The sequence below is a fragment of the Quercus suber genome, unplaced genomic scaffold, assembly GCF_002906115.3.
Source record: "Quercus suber isolate HL8 unplaced genomic scaffold, Cork oak 2.0 scaffold_79, whole genome shotgun sequence".
In the NCBI taxonomy this organism is placed as follows: domain Eukaryota; kingdom Viridiplantae; phylum Streptophyta; class Magnoliopsida; order Fagales; family Fagaceae; genus Quercus; species Quercus suber.
The window spans coordinates 1051289-1072208 of NW_027069544.1; the positions used below are offsets into that span (position 1 = coordinate 1051289).

Below are 20920 nucleotides of genomic sequence, written 5' to 3' on the forward strand. Positions count from 1 at the left end.
ATCATTGAATAAAAGATGGATAAAGTTTGGCTATAACTCCCGATAAAAAAAAAAAAAAAAAAAAAATTAACATTACTATATATTTTGAAAATCTAGTAGTTGGATTTCATTTTCTTTATATTTCAACAGGTATGTCAAATTTCGTACCAATCAGGTATTATTTATTATTCGATCTATAAACTTAGTTTTTATGATTTTAGACTACAAAAACTTAAAATTTAATCGTTTAATTAGTAATATAATTATTGATATTTGATCTTCTAAAAATTTTGTAAGTATGAGAGATACAAGAAGAAAATGTAATCTAATGACAGATTGTTTCATATCCAATAAAAAAAAATAATGAGTGGAGTTGTAGGCAAACTTTATCTATAAAAGATCTTGATTTAAATTAATCTTACCCAAAACTAATTAGTATTTTAGTCTGATAGTAATGACCAATCAGTTTCAAATCCTATCGTATCTATTGGTTCAAATATCTCTTGTCCATCTTCTTAGGCCAAAACTTATAACCAAAAAAAAAAAAAAAAAAAATCCCTGAAAGTAAATTAAAAAAAAAAAAGCAGAAAAAGGAAAAAAATCATAGATTGAGATAAAAAGTAAAACTATATATAGATAATTAGATATATGAATGGACTTACAAGAGGACTGAAGCCGGAGACAGCAGCGAGAGAGATGGCAATGGCAGCGCTAGAGAGAGAAAGCTGACTAAGGTGACCAACCATCATAATTGATATAATTTGCAGAAAATACTGTGACAAATTGACAGCCACCATAAGTCCTGCTAAGTACCCTATTCTTTTGGCCTCTTGAACAAACTCACCATGACCCCATCCCCATGTTGTTCTGCTTAAACAACAACCCTCTCTTTTCTCTTCTCTCTCTTTTGTTAACAAGCTCTTCTCCATCTCTCTTTTGTGATCTGTGTCTCACTCACAGATCAGTTTCCCTCACACTCACACTTTGACACACCTTATAGTTTGGAAACATATGGCGAGGAGAAGGAGGAAGAGACTATTCTACTTTATAACAGGTTTTGGGCCTTTCGGTCTTTATACACGTGTTACAACTTACAATCATGCATGTTTGTTTATTTTTTCTCTAAATCCATACGTCCTCTTCTCATAAATAAATAAATAAATCCATACATCTTATTCGGCTATGACTCTTGCTTGGGGGTTAAGGTTTTTTTTTTTTTTTTTTTTGGATGTGAGTGGGGGTAAAGTTGAAGAATGAATCAAACTCTCCAAGAAAAATGGCGCCTTTTTTTTTTTTTTTTTTTTTTGTTGTAATAGATCTTCTATTACCACAAATTTTATGTAACAACTTTGAAGTGTTGGACTATAAAAAGTAAACAATCACTTTATATGGACTTAATTGTTTTTTCATTATTCAAATTTTATGTCACAATTTTGAAGTGTTCGATCACTTTTAGGTGGACTTATTACTGTTTCTCACAACTCACAAATATTGGAAATGTTTCAAATTTATTGCATGGAACATCTATTGACCAAATTAGTGCTTAGCGTGGTGGGTGAGAATTAAATCCAGAAAACCCACTATTCGGTGATACAGCCTTCTCTTATCTATTTACTCTACTAAAAATCTGCCCTTTCCATCTCTGTATCAAGACTTCCGCAACAACAGATTAATATCATTTAATCTCAATAACTATTGAAGACAAATATAAGGAAAAGTGTCATTATGGTCACACTTAGGTAAAAAACGCCAACTCAGGTCGCTCTCCTTTACCCATTTTTTGTTCATAAAAAAATATAAGAAAATGTGTTTTGATTCTTATCGTGACATATTCTTGGGGATGGGGTAATTATTGGATACTCTCAGAGTATTATAAATGCGTACTCCCTCCTTTCACATAACTGTGGGTTCTACTAATTAAATTTATGCTGGGACCCACAATTCATGTAAAAAGGGAGAGTATGCATTTATGGTAATCTCGAAGTATTTAATGATTTTCCGGATGGAATGTGCAAACCATCTTTCCTTAATTTTCTCATATGTGACCCTATATATACCAAAGCAATGGTTCACTTGAGGTAGCTGAAAATTTACAATGGATTATACTTCTGTGATTCTGTCTCTCTATCTGTTTTCTCAACTTAATTTGGGCATCAATACGAGTTCAAAGCTTAGGTTTGTGAGTGCATGCAACCAATTGAATTTTGGGAGGTGATTGTTGGAGCCAGTTTTGCATCAAAGATAAATTGTATCCAGTGGGGCGAAATCACTTCTTAGGATAGTGGATTGAGTTCCACATCTCGGCTCTATCAATCATCAATAAATTTCCTCTCATCTCTCAAACTTAATCTATTGGTTTTGTTAATGAGTCTCATATTTTTCCAACACCACAAAGTCAACCATACCTGAGTTATAACAAGAGCTGTGGCACAAAAATTATGTCCACAAACTTTCTCCCCTTTTCTATTGTGCTTGTATGTACTTGTGTTTTATTATGAGTTGGCCCTTTTGTTTTTCAATATTTTATACATGTTTATATATATATATATATATACACACACGCGCGCACTTAACCCAATGTATGTTTTGGACCTTTCCACATGAAATTTTTTTTGTCAAATCTTACCAGATAAGTTTGAAAAGGCCTTAGCGAGTTCAAATACATTTTTCTTGATTTACAATCATTAATATTCTTTGTGTTTTCATAGGATCCAAATTACAAAAGAGTTTGCACATGACACGCTCTTATGTTTTTTGTTTTTTTAAGATTGGTTGGATGTTGTTCCATGGGCACCGAACTTGAGTAAATTATGTTCTTCTCCTACTAATATAAAGTAAGAAAAGGTAAAAAGAAGAAAAATTTGCTTGTGTAAGGCGCACACAAACACAACATTCATGAGATCGCTGAAATTTTACTATGATAATTATAACAGGATTTATAATGATCATTAGCATACTGCATATATATGACCCTATTATTTTGGCTACACACATGAAGAATCATACATGATAAATTTCCACCATAAAAAGATGATAAGAGTATTTATATTTATTTTAATGGAAAACTAATGTGAAGATAGTTTTTCAAATATTCCTCTATCTCTTAACTTCCTTATTTATCTTCTTAAAAAAAAAGAAACTTCTTTATTTAGCTTGATATGAGAAATTGTTTTTGGCTAAAATTTTCTAAAAAACATCTCTATCTCACACGTATCTAAATAAGGAAAACAACTTTATCTCACATGAAGCTAAACAAAGAAAGTAAAAAGATAATTTTTTGAATTTTAAAAAAAATGCTAATATCGAAACAAACAAAAAATGCTAATGCTAATGATTCCTTTTATGTTGTGATTGACAATATTATATTATTTATAGGGAGATGCTAAATATTTTTATAAACTTTTTATGAAAAAGGAAAAAAGAAATTAGCTTACTTAAAAAATAAAAACTTTTTATATTTTCTATGACAGTGGTATCTTTTCTAAAATGATCTATTAATAAATATCTTAAAGACATCGATTAACACTAAAATATGGAATATACCATCATAATTTACAAAATAGTCAATAGGTTCCGCGTATATGATATATCTCATCAATAACCAAGAAAATCATTACTAATTTGCTAGTTTTTTTTATTATTTATTTTTATTATAGAGTTTAATCATAGGGTGTCTGCTTCGGATGATTGGGCTTATTATTATGATTAGACCAGAACACCAATAAGTTTTTGCCTTTTGGTAAACTGATTGGTATTTTGGTGTAGGTAAAAATTGAACTCAAATATTTTAAAAATAAAAAATTTACCCGTTGAGTTAATTGGAACTCACTATTAATTTGTTAATTTTTTTTTTTTTGAGAGGATATTAATTTGCTAGTTGGCACTGTGTTGAACTGAAAGCACTTTAATTGACATAAGACAGCACTCATTATCACAGAGTCGTAAAGAGTTTTTCTAGAAAGCAATCATATAATATTGACTTAATAGCACTAAAGTCTAAAGGTACTTTTATCAACAACAAAAAAAAATGTCTAAAGGCACTAGCATGTTACTAGTTTACTCGCTAGTACTACATATTTTATCTGTCTATGACAGGACATCGACCTACCCAATAATTAACAAAACAGACAATTTTGTCTGCATGGTGCAGAAGAAGGGCCACAGTTTATATATTTTCTATAAGTTGTCTTACTAGTTTCAGTGATAGTGTACAATTTATTTTATATGGCAAGTGGGGGGACAAGCTGGCATCCCAAGAATTCGAACCAGGAAAGGTACCACTCGAACCAAACATTTGAAGAGATGACAATCCCATTTTCATAAATCGAATAGATAACTCCATCTGTTTAGGCTGAAAATTGATCTTGCTCGTGCATTGAACAATGCATTTAATTATGGATAAACTAATTGCTTGCTTGTTGTTGCTGCCTTGGCAAATGGGTTGAATCTGATGAGTTTTGAGTACTGTTAGAGATATATATTAAACATATATTAGCCCAATGTAATAGGCCCAAGCCCATTCCTGCTTGTACTAGTAGTCTAGGGTTTAGTCGCCTATATATACTCATGTTAGGGTTCATTGTAACAGAGGTTATTGTACTACACTCCTATACAATAAAGATGTAGCCCTTAAGGGATTCCTCCGTGGATGTAGGCCGTCAAGGCTGAACCACGTAACCCTCGTGTTCTTGATGTTCCTATTCTATGCTTCCTCTTCCGCATCCACTCTAGCAAACACAACATGGTATAACACATTGCGTTTGATAATATTCTCCATTTAACATGGTATCAGAGCTAATATTCAACATGGTATCAGAGCTAATATTCAACATGGTATCAGAGCTAATATACAACATGGTATCAGAGCCAAACTCCGTTCTTGGCATCAAACAAAATCTCTAACAAGCAAAGAAGATTTTAATGTGCACATCACTATCAGAAGTCACACATGCTTCACTGCTGAATCTAGACTCCATGGCATCTTGCAGCCACGGTGGCTCAGTGCTGTGTTCAAGATCTATAAACTCAAACAAAGCCGTGATATAATTCAGATCTGTGCAAATCCATGCCTCGCCTGATCAAACCAATACCACAGGCGTGCTCCACGACCTCCCGCGACAAAAACCCAGAAACACGGCCACCAACGGCAGCCTCACGCGCCACCACGCGCTCCCGATGTAGCTCACGCGCCGCCTCGGATTCCTCAGGAGCAGATCCTTCTCCGGCGACACGCGCCACCATGACGGCCTCGTAGCTCGCCGATCTGCCAAACCCAGAAATCCGAGCATCAATCTCCGTCGCACGCGCTCACACGCGCCTTCCGGAGTCCTCCACGCGCCGCAGGAAGCTCCGGAACCTCCCACGCGCCGCCACGATTTCCTCTGTTGTAACTCATTTACAGGTTACACGCGCCGCCCTATCGGCCATGTCGACCACCGATATACCTACAGCAGAAATCTGGCTTTCAACCGCCGTCGCACGCGCCCCCACGCGCCGCCTGGGATTCTGGCCTGTCATTCACGCGCCGGTGAATCATTGCACGCGCCATCCACGCGCCGTAGACCTCGCCTGATGTCATCATGACGTCATCTGATGACGTCATCCTGCCACGTCAGCGGCTCTGCTGCCCGATCCGTGACCCGACCCGGAAACCCGGAACCGACCCGGACCCGTATCCATTGACTTTGACCTGGACCAGTTGACTTTGACCTTTTGCGTTGACCTTTGACCAAAAGTCAAAATTTTCGAAAAGGGCCTATCTTGCTCAGTTTTTCGCGTAGATTCCAATTTTGGACTCCGTTTCTTCAATTGAAGCTCCTAAATTGGTCAATTGGCACATTCTTCGTTTTGGTTTCTTCAAAGGCATTCTTCAAGGCATCTCCAAGTGATCTTTTCATGCTTATCCAACCTCAAGCCTTCATCGAGCTTCCGCCTTGAGTTTGAGGGAGGGTGTTAGAGATATATATTAAACATATATTAGCCCAATGTAATAGGCCCAAGCCCATTCCTGCTTGTACTAGTAGTCTAGGGTTTAGTCGCCTATATATACTCATGTTAGGGTTCATTGTAACAGAGGTTATTGTACTACACTCCTATACAATAAAGATGTAGCCCTTAAGGGATTCCTCCGTGGATGTAGGCCGTCAAGGCTGAACCACGTAACCCTCGTGTTCTTGATGTTCCTATTCTATGCTTCCTCTTCCGCATCCACTCTAGCAAACACAACATGGTATAACACATTGCGTTTGATAATATTCTCCATTTAACATGGTATCAGAGCTAATATTCAACAAGTACCATTCGAGCCAAACATATTTGAAGAGATGAAAATCCCAATTTCATAAACGGAATAGATAAGTTCATTCCCTTTCGCATGACAGTCCCAAGTCACATGTAATATAATGTTTTGTTAGAAAAGTAATAATTTGAGTGGAAACGAACTTATTTGTTGTATTTATAAAACCTCAACAATGAAAGTGTCATTTTTTCAAACGATTGGAGAGAGATGTCATTTTATGAAATATGCAGAAAAAAAAAAAAAAAAAGGGTAAATCCTGACTTTCCTATCATAACATACTATTCTATTTGATGGGATGGAGATGCAGCATTGATGTTCTCAGCAAAAGAAGATGCAGTGTTGATGTGAAATGGATTGCAATTTATATGTTACATTTATAAAAGTGGGACTATCGTTTCTTGAAATATTTGTTTGGGGGGGGGGTGTTGAAATGTTTGGTGAAGGGAAATGCCATTTCATAGAATATCAATGGAGGTTGATTTAATTTTAATATATATAATTAAAAAAAACGGAAGTTATATGTAAGCTTACGGCCAAAATATCAATGGAGTTTATTGTAGCATAAAAAAAAAAGGAAAAGTGTGATGCTCTAATTTGATTGATTATGTGATGTGTGTGGGTGAGTTATAAGTCCCACATCGGATATTTACTGGGTAGATCTAGGCTTTATTAAAACTATAAGAAGTCTTAATTGTGATTAGTCCTTCTAAGGTATAGTGTAGATATGACTAATGATTTTCCTTGGATTGTTACAAAAAGGAATCTTCCTTTTTAATCAAATGATAAAAGATTGATGTATTGGTTTGATGATAAAGAGCTATCATTAAGAGTAGACAGCCATAGGTTGAAATTCTCTAAAAAAAACTATAGAAGAATTCCTAAATTCATGATTTCTACATTGATATATCTAAAAAAGACCATTGGACTTCTATTACAACATTTTTTTCTTTTTCTAATTTCTTCTATTACAACTTATGTAATAAACATATGAAAATTAATTCGTCAAAATCCTCTGCTTGCTCACATTAATCCATTTGTTGAAGATCTTTAACAATACTCTATCTTGCCTTGCTTGCAATATCAAGGTAACCCAGTAGAAGTTCTATCTTATACAGGTATTACATGAGTTTTATGACTGTAAATATTTAAAATCTCATGACTCATGTTGTCATAATATATTGATAATAGGGAATTTGATATAAACAGAACTACACTGCCATAACAGGTTTTGTACATATTCTGTTACAGTCATGTTGTCATATTTGAACCATAGGATTCATCTCTTTCCATCAGTACTTACGTTGTCCTTGTACCTTTTATTAGGATAGATGAAAACCAATAAGGGTTATAAATTGAAGATAAAGAACAATAATCGATGAACTTGTAAGTATTTGAGTTTGTGGGATCCGCTATTATTTAAGAGTTGAGAGTATCAGAGCATTAGCATTGGAAAATGCTAATGCTACTCTATTTTACCATTTCAAAACCTCACTTTATCATTATACCATCCAATTTTACAATACCTCCTACATCCCAAAACTCTATTTTTATTAAAATATTATTTTTTAATCTTTCTTTACTATTTCTTTATAACTGTTATTTTTTTTTTCAGACTCATGTTTCCTGCGCTTTCCAACCGTTTTTTTTTTTTCCTCTCCTTCTCCCTCAACTTCTAGCAACACACAAGCCATCAACAACCACAGCCACGGTATCTCAACCCATCAACAACCACAGCTACAACACCTCAACCCATCAACAACCACCAGAGCAAACCCATCAACAACAATCGCCGATTTGAAACCCAGCCGATTTGAAACCCACTGGAGCAAACCCATTCAAAAATAATAATCACTAGAGCCACCGCCACCACGACCCGATCCTTTTCCATGACCCGATCATCGACCCAGACCCACACCGCCACCATGATCTCTGATCTTCGCCAATCCACGCCGATCCCAAACCCAAAATCAACACCCAGCTCCATCACGCCGATCCCAAATCCAAAATCAACACCCAAATCCAAAACTCAGCTCTGTCATGCCTAGATCAACCCACGCCAATCCACGCCCAGATCAACCCAAATCAACACCTAGCTTTGTCACGCCCAGATCAACCCAAATCCAAAACCCATAACCCATACCCACAGTCCACCATGTTGATCCACCACTTGACCCATGATACACTGATCAGAGCAAACCACACCCACATCAGAGCAAACCCATCGAAGCTACATCAAACCCATCGGAGCAAACAGAATTGAGAAAAAGGAAAGGGCAAGGGAGAAAGAGAGAGAGACGAGGACAGAGTTGAGAGAGTGGGAGAGTTCAGAGTAGAATAAAATAGTGTTTTTATTTTTACAATACTGCTACAGTGCAATTCTACAAGTGGAATTGCACTGTAGCAGAATTGCAAAAAAATTTGCAATTCTTGGGTTTGCAATTCTCTGATGCAGTAGATTTTAAAGGTTGAAATGCTAAATACACCTTACATATGGCATTAGCATTCTCCAATGCTAATGCTCTCACGTCACCATATTTTTGGTACATTTAATAATTTTTTTGTAATTGGGATCAGAATAAGGCGTTCACGTATCCTACTACAAGACTCCCCCCCCCCCCCCCAAAATTCATACCAAACAAAATGGTTACAGCTGCAGTACAATGTGAGTTTGACTTTGACACCAAGTTGAGCAGAGTGGAATCGAGAGTACATTTGTTTATGCAGGAAATTAATCTTGCTTGTGCATTGAGCATGAGCTAAATAGACTGCAAAGTGGATAAACTAATCTTGCTTGATTGTTGTAGCTTTGGAAAATAGGTTGGATCTGATGAGTTTGAGTTTGAGTTTAATTTGATTGAGTAAAGGTCAAAAACTTATTAAACCAAAATGGGTTATTATTTTTAGGGCAAGACTTAGGTGCTGTTCCTTAGGTTTCCCTCTTAAAATTTTGACATGTGGATTTTTTCTCATGGGATAAAAGTGTATTTTTTAGTTAAGTAGCCACATGACATAATCTTAAGATGGGAACCTAAAGAACAACACCTAAGGTACTATACCTAAGTTTTATCCTTATTTCTATGACCTTTACCTAGGCTTTGATGGGTCAATCTAATGTTACCCATTTTTTTCTTAAGTATAAAAATAAATAAAAATTAACACACTTTCCAACATTTTTTTTATCCGTATATAATAAAAGAAAAAAAAAATTAATAAATAAAATAATACATAAATCCTTAAGTTTATAGTCTAGTAATTAATTTTTATAGTCTACACTCTACAGTTGGTCCAATAAATTCACCTTTCCTTTTATTTTATGCAGATTTGGCCAAATTAACTGGTCGGGTTCCCTTCCTCAGGAAAAAAAAAAAAATCCGGTCATGTTCCAATTTTATTATTATTGGCCCAATAATGGTTTTTTATTTTTATTTTTTTATATTTTTTTTTTTTAGAAGAGGTGTGGCCTGATTTGGCCATAACATATTCATTATAACTCTAATATAATGTCAGCAATATAATTATGAGGTTAAAGATGAAAGATTACAACATAACAAGGAAAAAAAAAAGGTAAATTGCAAAGTGCACCCCAACGTTTGGGGGTGATTGGATTTTACACCCCAACATTTCAGACTTTTGATTTTACACCCAACGTTTGGTTTCGTTAGCAAATCACCCCCCCGGTTAATTTCTGCTGTTAACTGCCATGCCATCTTGCTGATGTGTTTTTTTTTTTTTTTTTGGCCAAATTAGCCCCAAAACGACACAGTTTTAATGGAAATGATGTGCTGACCTGGCACATGCTAAATGGCACCATTTTGCCCACAGAGAAAACAAAAAATTTGTTGTTACGACACCGTTTCCCTACCAAACAGAAAATCTCAAAACCCAGCCCTTAGCTCCCTAACCCACGAACCCAACCCTTGCAACCACCACATCGGCTCTGCAACCAGCCCTTGCTTCGTGAACCCAGACGTAAGTTCATTGCAGGCTCCAAGTTTGCTCCAAGGCGGCAGCAGCGGCGGCAACGGGTATGGCTATGGCTCTCTCTCCCTCTCTTTTTGGATTTTTCTTTCCATTGCTGGATTGGAATTTGGGGTTTTTCATTGGGTTTAAATCACAAACACATAGAGAGTTTTAGCAACAAATCCATCACCCAAAAAATAATTGAACAAAAACCCAGCATTCTGTGCATCCAGCAACAAAATCCCAAACAAAAATAATTGAACAAAAACCCTCAACAAACCCAAACAACAAAAGCCCTAGCAAACCCTTGACTACTTATTAATATTTCAGAGAACACCTTAGACATTATAATAAATTTATAATTTTTTTTTGAACATTTAAGATACATAGCTAAAAAACTTGGCTACTTTGGTTTGGTCAACCTACACAACAATGAACATAATTTGAAAATTACAAACAGATTAATTCATGAGCTCATTGAAAAGATAAACATAGAAACAAAAACCTTGCCTGATGCAGGTTTTGGGGCCTAAGCATCTACCCAAAAAAAGAAAAAAGAAGAGAAGGTGCAGGTTTTGAAAACTGCCTATAGCTTGTTTTGAAGAAAAACTGTTCCTCTAATCTACCATGAAGTGCCAAGAGGATTGGATTCTAGGTTTGTAAATAGTAATCTTTAATTGCAATTGAAATCCTTATAATCTATAGAGAAAGGTTTAGTATTTGTGAACCAAATTTTTATTTTAATCTTTATATGAGGGACAGTTTATTAATTTAGCTGCAGACAGAGTTCCTACATGTTTTGGCAAGGAAAATATTTTCCCATATGGTTATGCCAATCCCATATAGATTCCTCTAGAATGTAAACCAAATTTAAGGATGTCACTGCCACCATTAAAAGAGGGGGAAAAAAGAAAGGAAGAAGAACAAAAACAAAGAAAAAAAAAGGTCGATAAGCTCATTCATGTAATCAATGTTCCTCCTTATTCCTTACAAGTTACAACAGTAATAATAACATTATTTAGCTCACCAAAATTCTCTGCTCATTCTCATTATTATCTTGTGGAAGTTTCCCCTCAAATATCCTCTCCCTTGCATTGCTTGCCTGAAATATCAAGAAACACAACAGAAATAACCCCTTAATAAGGAACACTACGGGTAGAACTGATCAAAAATCTTAAAGAATTCGACACTCTAAAACATTGTAATTGTGATTGACTATCATTAGGAGGTTCAGAGTGATATTGTCCTTCATCCCATTTATTTGGAGAAGTGCTCTGCCTAATTGCGAAATAGAGGCAAATCCAATCCTACCAAGAGATGGAAGAAAAGGAATGACTTTGGAATTTGATAACCATTTAGGGCCATCGAGGTTATTAGAAACCTCAAGAGTTCCTAAGGTAACTCCACTATAGAGTTCTTAAAATTCAAATCATTCTTTCTTTGACAAATAGTTTAGATTTTGCTTCATTATTTTTATTTAAATGATTATGACCTAATGACATAACAAAATCTTAACCATTCATTTAATCATGAATGATTAATATTTTAATAAATCCATGGTTGAGTTGCATTAAAAATTCTAACTCATTGAACAATCTAAAATTTTTTTCTCTTTTCCTTCTTCCAATTTCTTGGCAACCAAATGGAGCAAATGGGAAACAAATGCTAGACTAAGATCAAAAGCATCAAGTCATAAGAGTAGAGGATAGACCTGTTTTTCCCAATTTATGCGACTTGTTATAATAGAGAGCATAACTGTCTGAACAAAAGCACCAGTTTGTATTCCAATCCATAGGCCTCTTCCTCTTAAATTTGTCATGAAACCCAGAACCGCTGCAACTGGAATTCCACAAAGATAGAATGCCCCCAAGTTGACATAAGCCCCTATATGTTGCCATCCACATCCTCTAGCAACACCTGAGTTAACAAACACCAGATAGAACTCAGCAAAAACTTACATTTTTAGCAGACAACACTCATTGGCAAAAGAGAGAAAATTTTGACCTGAGAGTACCCCTTGTAAGCTGTCCAGTATAATTGACAGAGAAACCAGGGGAGCCATGGTTGTCACATAGTCCACAACTTCCTTCTCGTTGCTAAAAGTGTAACCAAAAACACTCTGGCTTGCAAGAAGGATTGTGCTTACTATACTTGTCTCTGTGACTGCAAGAATCAATACAGCAAAGACAGCCACACGAGCAGCTTTTGGGTTTCCTGCTCCTAATTCATTTGAAATTCTAGTACTAAACAAAAAGAAATTAGCATACATTATTAGAGATATGCAATTTCAACCGTTATAAACACTAGTAATATTCACAATATATAAATGTCTTTGAATATATGTATACATAGTTTTGATTTATCAAACCTTGCTGCAGCACTAAGTCCATAAGGTATTGCATAGAGTGTTGCAATCGTATTGAGACTGAAAAAAAAGTTGACAAAAAAATAGAACAATCAGATTTCTTTTAGGAATGGATAATCTAATTAATTTGTAGAAGATCCATAGTGTTCTTGTTATGAAATACTACAAGAAAACTTACCACACAGAAAGAACTGAAGTTTCTAGTTGCGGATTAGGTAAAAGACCAGACAACAGTATAAGAAGCTCAAAAGACCACCACTGGAGGCTGCAATCATCAACCAAAAAAAAAAAAAAAAACAATATTAAAGATGAACATATAAACTCTTTTCTTTACAACTGGAGTAAATGAAAACAATTACCAAACCATTATAGCAGAAGGGATAGCAAAGCGGAAAAACTCCCCAATTCCTTGGAACAGCTCCTTAGAAATTGGAACAAGGGTTTTTTTGCAGGCAGAAGAGTACTTCACATATAATCCAAGAAAAATCACATTTAACCAATAAGAAATTCCCATAGCTAAAGCTGCTCCAAGGTTTCCCAGTCCAGACTTGAATACTAAAACCCAACATAGTGGTATGTGAAAACATAGAATTACAAAAGAGCTTATAAGCATTGGCTTGACTAGACTTTGTGTCTGAAGGTATCTAATGATTGGTTGAAGTGTCGCATAAGCAAAGAGTGCAGGAACAAGCCACATTGTGAATTTCCCAGCTTCATGTGAAATTAGAGGGTCTTGGCCTATCAAACTTAGTAACTTTCCCACGTTCATCCATAGCAAACACAGAGGAAGACAGACAAGGTTTAGAGAAAATATAGCAGTGTAAGTTTGAATTCCAATTTTTTGATATTGCTGAGCACCATAAGCTTGCCCACATAGAGTTTCTAGCGCACTGGCCATTCCTAACTGTTTACCACATACAAAATAGAAAATCCAGTTAGTTATTTGAAATAGATATGTTCAAAGTCTTTCATCTCAGTAATTAGGTCCACAAATTTAATTTTTTTGGCCTTTAGAACATTTAAATCATCCAATATATATTTTTGTTAAGTGCATGACTTCACCCCTATCTTCTCGTAGCTCTGGCTTATTGAAACTCATACATGTGACTGCCATTTGATTTTTTTTCTTTTTTTGTTTTGACAGTGTGTCACTGCCATTCAGTGAGACAAATTATTAAATTTCATCCAAATCATGACAAATGTTTTTCTGCACTAGTATTCATAAATGTTATCCAAATCAAAAGTTGAGCAATGTTAGTCCAATCCATTATGACAAGAAGCTGATCATTACATAAATCACACAAATATTGAAAGAACAAAATGAAACTTATAGACATGTTTAGTGATTCATTAACAAAACATGGAAGTGGTTTAGTTTACCAAACTGTTATGAATCTGGTACCCAAAGATGAAACATTATAAGGCTACCCAAGTCACCATTCCCTCATCTGACATCTCCAATTACCCCTAGTCCCGGTTAAGTTGAAAAGTAATTAATTTCCTACCCGGCATGACCTGCCTTGCCCCGAAGAGGTAATCACAAAAACTCAAATTGCAGTGAGTTGAAATCACATAAAATGAACCAAGAATCTTGTCACAAGGGTAATCACAAAAATTCAAAGAAACAAGTTTCATGTTTTTCCAAGGTGAGCTTAAAAATATCTTGTACTAATATTATAGAAAAAAAAAAAAAAAATTGAACAAGAATTAATCCAATATGCATGAAAGAAACAAACTAAATGTTGCATTGGATTTTTTTTTGTTATTATTTATTTACTAAAAGTTGGTTAAAAAGTGAGACTTTAAAAATGTATATAAGGAAAGAAAAACATGTATATAAGCAAATAAAGGCTAAGTAGATAACAACAAAGACTTACAAGAAGACTGAAGCCAGTGACTGCAGAAAGAGAGATGGCTATAGCAGCGCTAGAGAGAGCAAGTTCACCCAGATGACCCACCATCATTAATGAAATGACCTGCAACAAGAACTGTGATAGAGTCACGACCACCATAGGACCAGCCAAGAATCCCAACCTCTTGAGCTCCCCAGTGAAAGTAACCCATGTTAGAGATGGAGTTTCTGGTTTTCTTTTCTCTTCTTTGATCCCTTTTGCTAATAAACTCTCTTCCATGTCTTTCTCTCTGTCTCTTAGCCGCCTCAGTAGCTCAAACGTGGAATATGAGAGGTCCAAGGAAAAAACAGAGAAGGAGAGAGTCCTGCACTTTTTGATATTTCCAGGGCCAGGTATGGTATATATTTCCAGGGCCAGGGAACAAAGACCAGCTCCAATTTTTGCGTAGTTTTCTTTATTTGTTAATATTTTAATACTTCTTTTTTATGAAAATATAAAAAATTAAAAAAAAAAAGGCGCCTTTAAGTAATATGTTAATGGACTATTTTAGAAAAATTTTAATACTATTTTTATGAAAAATATAAAAAATGGTAAAAATAAAAGTTAGTTTTTTTTTTTTTTTTTTTTTTTTTTCATACAAAGTTTTTAAAAGTAATTCTTAAACCAATGCCTTTAGAGTATCGGTTAACTTTTCTCTCAAAAAAATATCATCCAATTCCAATCCATTACCTAGCAATGAGTCACAATAATTTTACTTCTACCAAAAAAAAAAAAAAATTTACAATATTCCAATATTATGGCTCACCACAATCTCTAATTTAATATATTTTTTTAATATCGTGTCATGTTAATTTAGAAATGTTGTAAAATTATTGTGACACAGAGTTTAGCCTCAAATTAGTTTTGAGTTATTTCCTCCAACCTACTACATGATAATTTATAAGACCATCATGTGTATTATATAAACAAGTCACATGACTCATTAAAAAAGTCACATAAACAAAATTACACATGAATGATCTATTCAATCACCTATAAGGGTGGCAATTTGTGTTAGGAGGTTGTGAACATGTGGTGTCGAGGTAATGGTAATTAAATACATTGTTTAACTCTAACCTAACTCATTTAATAGTTGTGTCAAAACCCCTCAATACAAACACTATTTAGTGAAACACAACCCATTTAATAGATAATTTAAGAAAAAAAAAAGGTTTAGGGACTTAAGATTTTTAATGAATAATTTATCAATAAACCATTAAAAAATTTTAAAGTACTCAATTATATTTAGAATTCATATTTATGTCAGATAAAAATGACATTTACTTATATTAATTGAGTCATGTCCGGGTAATTGCAGGTTAAGCAAGTCAACACGAAATTGACCAGTTATTAATCGTGTTAAAGCATGTCCACCCATTTTGACATGAACCCAATGACACTAAACACTAATTCACAAAAAAATCCTGTTGTATTCATGGGTCATGTCATACATTATCACCCCTAATCGCCACATAGTGGGTTAAAGGAAGACAGCTCCAAACTAGCAACAACCATTTCATTCGACATGAGTATTTTTTATTTTTCAATGGACATACATCTTTCATTAATGGAATTTGTTTGTAGTGAGTACTAGCTCAAGTTATATGTTTTTCAAAAATTCTTGTTTAGGCATTTTATATCATCCATACATAATGTTTTGATATAAGATTTCAATTCTTCCATGTTTCAGCAATAGTAAGAATATTGTTCCATGGAGTTAAGGTCCAAAATATGGAAGAAAGAGGTGTTTCCATGACTCTACTACCTAGTCAATTATGTTCTACTTAATTCCTATTTCATGGCCACATATCTTTTAGGCTGTGGAGTTGAACTTTTTCCTATAAAATGTTAAAAAATTACGTTAATTTAGGAAATTTTTGTTGGTTTTAGAGAGAAGTTAAGAAATTAGTTAACAATAGAATTCATTAAATATAAAAGTGAAATTTTAACTGGGAGGCCAGAAAAGGGCAGGTGTTGTAGTTCCACAATCATAGTTCAACAAAAATAACATAACAATCTGATTTTACTCTGAATTTTTTATTTATTTAAAATCTTCTCCTATAAAATTTTATCGTTTTATATTTCTTTTAATTACTTAATAATATATGATTTCATCTTTTCACAAATAATGGTTCCGTATTGGGAATTGGCTCTTTCTTCTTCGAACTTTAAATGGGTATTGGAATGCTTGGCGTTCAGGGGATCTAAGTCCTACAAAAAAAAGGGGATCTAAGCATATCAACCATGCTTGATGCCAAAAAATTAGATCAACTAAGGAGATGGTCCATCAAATATGTGTTAGGACTTGGGACTCTTTATACCCATCTATCTCAAAACTAAACTTCCAAGGTTCAGTTCGACAAGGCTGTTTCCTTCAAAATAATAATAAAAATTTCCAGATAATATATATAATAAATCGATGGTTGGGGTAAAAAAATTTAAACCCTAGATGTTTTTATTGAAAATACCAGAATGTACCAACTGGTTGAGCTGCATAGACTATGTAGCCATCCCTATTTTATTAGAGTACTGATTATCACACACACTCCTTATTACATACTCATTGTATGTATACTACCACATGGACTAAAATTGTATTTTCAAAACACCATTCACAATTTTAACTACAGTGTCAAAAGGGGGTGTGTTTGGATTGTAATACGGAAAATTCTTATGTATTTCCGGAGCACAGAGAATTGGTGCTCTTTCCTCTCATATACATATTGAACTCCACCATGAATTTAATAAGTGAACCCCACTATAAATGTAAGATGAGAAAGCACTATTCTCCATATTCTAGAAGTACCCAATAATTAATAGTGCAATAAAATTTTCTATTTTATTTAACATGGCCCTGCCTGACAATTTGTGGCTTAAATTATTTCAGTACACAACTCAACTTTAACTTTTGTGTTTTGGTATCTGTCTATTACTTGTGCGTCACCTTTTGTTTTAACCTTAAACTGACTTATGTGTGATACATATTAGTGCAATCAGCATCTAAACATTGAATGATTGCAAAGCTCTCTCTCTCTCTCTCTCTCTCTCTCTCTCTTTTATTTATTTAATATTTTTTATAATTTCTTTACAAACCAAAATAAAATATTTTTAACAATTGGCTAAGGATGTCCAACATATACCTCAAAATAAACAAGAACCCATCTCACCAAAATCAAAATGGTGTGTAAACAAGCTGAAATATTTATAGAATAGATAGCAGAATACCCATGGTAGCTTGCTTGGAGACTTGGTCACCCATTTTGATCACCTCTTCCCAGCTCACTTTGTCAAGAGAAGAAGCTGGGCTTTGATCCAACACCTAAATGCATAGTTTATTATTAGTCCACACAATCACAACACAACACAACACAAACCCACATGATATCAATCCACACAAAGACCCTCCAAATCCAAAACCAAAACCATAAATAGATATATATGTAAAAGGGTGTTGAATGAAATTGATTATAGATAGCAAACCTGTGAGGTTTCATGGATGGTGCTGAGGTGGGAATTCAGGGTTTTGTTCAGTTGCTCTTTCTCGGCTCTGCCCATCTTTTTTCTTTTCTTTTTTTTCTTTTTTTTTTTTGTCTGGCGACCCAATTTTGGTGCTGTGGTAAGAGCCTGAAGATTGTCAGAGCTTTTGATGGCTAGGGGTTTTGGGGTTTTGATTGTTGTGTCTGAACCGCCGCCATATTGCCGCTTTGTATTGTAATTTGTAGTATGTTACGAAAACAAATTTTAAAAAATATATATAAATAGAGTCTGGTTAATATATGTCCTTAGCCATACATTAATCATCTATTTTAGTAGAATTCATAAAAATGTTTAAAATTATATATCTGCTTTTCAGTTCAAACACAGATTAAAAAAAAAAAAAAATTTTTGAGGGGCAGATTTTTTAAAAATTAGTTGTGTTCACTTGTCAAGTTGAAGGAATTTATTTATTTATTTTTATTTTTTAAAATAAAGAATCAATGGAATTTTCAAGACTTTTTTCTTTTGATTTTTTTAATTATTATTATTATTTTTAATCTACGAGTAGAAAGTGTTGCAGGATATCTTATACGATCATTGGAAGAATTTTCTTATAGTTTTTGGAATTTTTAAGTATAGAAGTATAGAATTTTATTTTCTTATTTAAGAGAGTTTATGAGTATTTTTTGAATTAAATTAGTGTTCTTGTATGGAAGGTTAATAATTAAGATCTGTTTAAAAATTTTGTTGGAAATTAAGATTTTTTTTTTATAGCTTTTAAATTGGCTATAAATTTTAAAAAGAAAACAAGTTCACTAACAATAAAATTTCATTCTCATGTTTTCTATTTTATAGATGGAAAAAAAATCTCTACCTTCTTTTTTTTTTTTTTTTTTTGGTTATAGATCCAAAGCTCTACCTTGAGTATTCAAACTGTTTCATGATCTAGTCGTGCACTAACCATTCTCTTCCTATGATTAAAGTTAAAATGGTATTTATTTATTTATTTTTGTTGGTAAAAGGATTTACACCAATAAGAATTGTGGAAGTAATAAGAAAAATTGTACTGGAGATCTACCTTGAGGCGGCTATTTGTGGATGCATTCTTAGATACAACAATTTTTAAAAATAAAATAATGCATAAATGGTATTTATTGACTAAATTCTTGATTTGGAAGATTATTTTGATTATTGAGCATAGGTATCTGAAGAAGAAAAAGTAAAATTTGTTTCATATAAGTTAGAGAGTGATATGGCCAAATGGTGGGATTGCATTCAAGATGATAGTGCGTTGAGATAAGTGTGAAATTTGTTCTTGACAATAATGAAAAAGGAAAAAAAAAAAAGATTTCTTTGTCTATTGTGATTATTATGAGATTTTGCATTGTATAAGTCACGAGTTTAAGCATCTAAATTCATATGTGGGGATTAATAGTTTGAGTTATATCTTTCACATATCAAAGGAAGATACAATTTTGGAGGTTGAGTATGTGAAGCCAAATTTTGAAATTAAAGAAGCTTCAAAACAAGAGGATGGGATAAAGGTGATTTTGAACAAGGGGCACAAGTTGAATAATTATGTGATAAAGAGAATTTCTTGCTTAAAATTATACAAAAGTTAGAGAAGAAAAGATAAAGGTTCTAAAGAAAATTAATAAAAATCCTATTATAGAAAAGATCCTGGCTCAAGAATGCGGAGACAATCGAAGAAGATCAATTTGAAATCAAATCAAATAGTACAACCATGACCAATAAGCCGATAATCAAATTGTACTGAACAACAAAGTAATACAATACTTTTATTTTATTTGGTAAACAATACAATACATTTAAGTTATATAAAATACTTAGTATTCTAAAAAAGAAAAAGAAAAAAAGTTATACAATACATTGATTTTTCAATTGCCTCGAAACTATTGAAAAAGAATATAAAATTGCTTTGTTAGTTCACTTAATGGATTGCAAGTATGAAAAAGGATTGCAAAAAAAAAAAAAAAAAAGGATTGCAAGTACGAAAAAGAAGACAAAAGGGATTGGAGTGTAAAGATATTTGTTCTCTTAGTATAGAAGATTTCAATTCTAGAAGAATGTCAACTTGATTATGAGTTCTTTACAAATGGAGGAGTGTGATGTAAAATGTCGTCCAAGGTCATTGGAGGAATATATAATAATTTTCAAATTAGAATTCTTATATGGAAGGCCACTATTAGGATCTATTAAACATAAAAAATTCTTGATTGGAAATGAAGTTACACTTGGTTTTGTTTCGATAGAAAACCTTATATGAAGATAGGTTTTCCGCATTTTTGTATGTTTGGTAATATCAGAAAAAAAAAAAAAAAGATTTAAAGGATAAATAGCTCTCAACTTCCTTTGTATAGCTTGGCATGAGATAAAGTTGTTTTCCACTCAAATTTTATGAAAAACAACTCTATCTTACCTTAAGCTAAATATAGAAAGTTATGGAAATTGTTTTTGTTATTGTTGTCATTTTTAGAATTTTCTAGAAAGATAAAACTTAATTAGCAATTACTTAGGTTCCTCTTTTAAGATTAAGCCATGTGGCTACTTAATTAAAAAATACAATTCCATCCCATGAAAAAAAAAATCTACATGGCAAAATCTTAAAAGAAGAACTTAAGAAACAACACTTAAATACTATACTTAAGTCTTGCCCTTTCTAGAATAGATTTTATACTGTTGTTTTTGAGTTTTGAATAGTCTTTTATACTCTTGTTTTAAGTTTTGAATAGTTTTTTTTTAGTCAAATTAGATTTCTTATATGGAAGGCTATTAATTAGGATCTATTTAGAAATATTCTTGTTTGGAAATAAGAATTTTTTTTGCCTTCGAACTGCTTCACGAAGCAATTGAAAAAAAAAAAAAAAAAAACCAAAGTTGTAATACAAAATAAATATCACTAGTTTTCTAAAAAATATTTTCTATATA

General features: G+C 33.4%; 1 protein-coding gene and 1 non-coding gene across 4 annotated transcripts in view; both read right to left on the minus strand.

Moving 5' to 3' along the window:
- LOC112004678 (protein DETOXIFICATION 12) overlaps window positions 1-20920 on the minus strand; it is a 28334-nt gene that overhangs the window by 2753 nt on the left and 4661 nt on the right. The window contains exons 1-7 of one of the 3 annotated variants that reach the window (XM_065773713.1): window positions 14480-14851; window positions 12962-13506; window positions 12781-12867; window positions 12606-12662; window positions 12242-12480; window positions 11949-12154; window positions 10950-11339 (exon numbers count right to left, since the gene is read on the minus strand). The exons of 1 other annotated variant lie outside the window; for it this stretch is intronic. In XM_065773713.1, coding sequence (XP_065629785.1) covers window positions 11256-11339; window positions 11949-12154; window positions 12242-12480; window positions 12606-12662; window positions 12781-12867; window positions 12962-13506; window positions 14480-14734 — 1473 coding nt within the window. In that variant the 5' untranslated portion in view covers window positions 14735-14851 and the 3' untranslated portion in view covers window positions 10950-11255. Of the gene's footprint in view, window positions 1-10949; window positions 11340-11948; window positions 12155-12241; window positions 12481-12605; window positions 12663-12780; window positions 12868-12961; window positions 13507-14479; window positions 14852-20920 lie in introns of those variants that run through there. One more of the 3 variants, XM_065773716.1, reaches the window with a different exon arrangement.
- On the minus strand, window positions 17507-18350 carry LOC112004675 (uncharacterized). The gene is made up of 2 exons (XR_010629039.1): window positions 17975-18350; window positions 17507-17813 (listed from the first exon to the last, which is right to left on the minus strand). It is a non-coding gene; the product is annotated as an uncharacterized LOC112004675 (transcript).